This window comes from Pistacia vera, unplaced genomic scaffold (assembly GCF_008641045.1).
Source record: "Pistacia vera cultivar Batoury unplaced genomic scaffold, PisVer_v2 Contig1309, whole genome shotgun sequence".
Taxonomy (NCBI): domain Eukaryota; kingdom Viridiplantae; phylum Streptophyta; class Magnoliopsida; order Sapindales; family Anacardiaceae; genus Pistacia; species Pistacia vera.
In genome coordinates this window covers 1-2,182 of record NW_022195368.1, presented here as the reverse complement: position 1 = coordinate 2,182, position 2,182 = coordinate 1, and the positions used below count along the sequence as shown (strand labels likewise).

The 2,182-nt window shown below is 28.6% G+C and overlaps 1 protein-coding gene across 1 annotated transcript; it reads left to right on the top strand.

Moving 5' to 3' along the window:
• Window positions 1–53: 53 nt before the first annotated feature.
• Window positions 54–675, top strand: LOC116122071 (60S ribosomal protein L36-2-like). Its single transcript, XM_031407989.1, has 2 exons — window positions 54–265; window positions 456–675. The coding sequence occupies exons 1-2, from the start codon at window positions 60–62 to the stop codon at window positions 484–486; spliced, it is 237 nt and encodes a 78-aa protein (XP_031263849.1). The 5' UTR covers window positions 54–59; the 3' UTR covers window positions 487–675.
• Window positions 676–2,182: the final 1,507 nt, after the last annotated feature.

Sequence of the window (2,182 nt, the reverse complement as noted above, 5' to 3'; positions counted from 1 at the left end):
TCTAATTTGTGGTGAAAAGAGTGGTTATATATAATTTTCCTCCATGTTCTTTTGTTTTCATGCAGAAAACTAGCAAGAGGGTCCACTTTGTGAGGACTGTAATCAGAGAAGTTGCTGGTTTTGCACCATACGAGAAGAGGATCACTGAGCTTCTGAAAGTCGGAAAGGACAAGCGAGCATTGAAGGTTGCCAAAAGAAAGTTGGGCACCCACAAGAGGGCAAAGAAGAAGCGTGAGGAGATGTCTAGTGTTCTCCGCAAGATGAGGTGATTTTCAAGTAGATACTGTTTTCATTTGTGTTTTAGTGTTTGCTCAGCATTGAAACGTGCATAAAACTTGTATACCCAGTGTTTGATCAAATTATGTTTATGAGCCAAAAGATTTGTTGTTTTCAAAATGCTAGGTTTTTTCTTCTCAAGACAATTTTTAACTCCTTCCTCTATGAATTTGCTGCAGGGCCACTGGAGGTGGAGAAAAGAAGAAGTGAGCTGTGGACTTTTGACTTCATTATAGTTAGAAGAGTTTGTTTAGCGTATGTTGTTTTTTCATTACTGAAGGAACTTAGTTTGATTTGAATTAAAAATGAGATATTGGAAGCAATGCCTTTAAAACATTTATTCTGCTGTTGGCATTTTCTGTTTGTTCAGAGAAATATTTAGTTACCTGTTTTCAATTCTGTTGGTGCTTCATTTTATATTCTTTCAGAATGAAATTTTGAGCCCTTGTTTGCCTCAACACTTCACCAGGAATAATGAATACTACGATTCTCAGTTTGATAAACTTATAATAAAGACTTTATTAATAATCAAAATATAAATATTTAAGAAACTGTAGAGACTGAATTGAACATATTAAATAACAAAATAATGTAAACTGTACCGTCTGCTTTCGTTTAAGTACCATGTAATAAGAAGATTTCACACAACAACGATGAAGTATGTTAATTTTAAAACCATCATTATTCCTTGGTTATTTCAGCCTTTTGAACTATTATTCAAATGCGATCCAATTAGTAAATTGCTAAATTACCAACAGAATTATCCCTATAATATTTTTTAATCACCTTAGTATTCATCGGGATTTGTTGAATGCCTTATAACCTTAATGTTTCAAGATGGTCTTAAGTTTTAAATTTAAGAAGTCAATGAAGGGAACAATTCACCCTCTTAGGGTTTTTTCCCTCTTAATTAAGAACAATAATTTTTACTTCTGAGTGATAACTTTTTGTCTAAGTTTTTGATGGAACTAAACTAAAGAGCCTTTAGAACATTTCCAAATGACTCTTCATATGACCTAAACTCTTTATTATAAAAAATTTATTCATAGAAACAAGAGTCCAACAAACTATTTATTTTTTAAATATAAATTAAAAAGTGAGTTTGACTCTCCACATTCAGAGAGTCAAATTTTACTCTCTATCCTAATTTTAAATAATAAATTGCAAGTTTTTATGCATTTTATTTATGATTTATTTCTCCTATTAAATTTCTTTATTGAAAAAAACATATTCTCTTCTAAAATTTAAACAGTCTATTGGATTTGAATAAAAAATTTATTTTTTATATTTAAAAATCAACAAAGATGCTCGTTATTTATATAAAATATGTTCTTTAAAATAAAGAACACCATTGGAGATGATTTTAGAGCATCTATAAAGGACTTTTTATATGACTCAAACTCTTTATTATAAAGAGTCTATCTATGAAAACAAGAGTCCAAGAGACTCTTTATCTTTAAAATATAAACCAGAGAGTAAGTTTGACTCTCCACATTTAGAGAATTAAATTTTACTCTTTATCCTAATTTTAATTAATAAACTACAAGTTTCTATACATTTTATATATTAATTCTCCCTCTCATTAAATCTCTTTCTTAAAAATAAAGAACATCTTTATTAAATTTAAAGATTCTATTAGATTTGAATAAAAATTATGTTTTTAATATTTAAAAATTAATAAAGATACCATTTATTTATATAAAAGATGCTTTTCAAAACAAAGACCACCATTAATGGAGATGCTCTTATAAACCAACATAATCTGCTCTCTTAAAATGATAAATATTAGTAGAAAACGGAAGTGAAGTTACCTGAACTTTAATTAGTCAAAGTCTTTAAAAGAGAGAGCACAAATTAAATTTATAAAGAAAAGAATGAACCAAACATACATAAAAGTGGAGAAGAT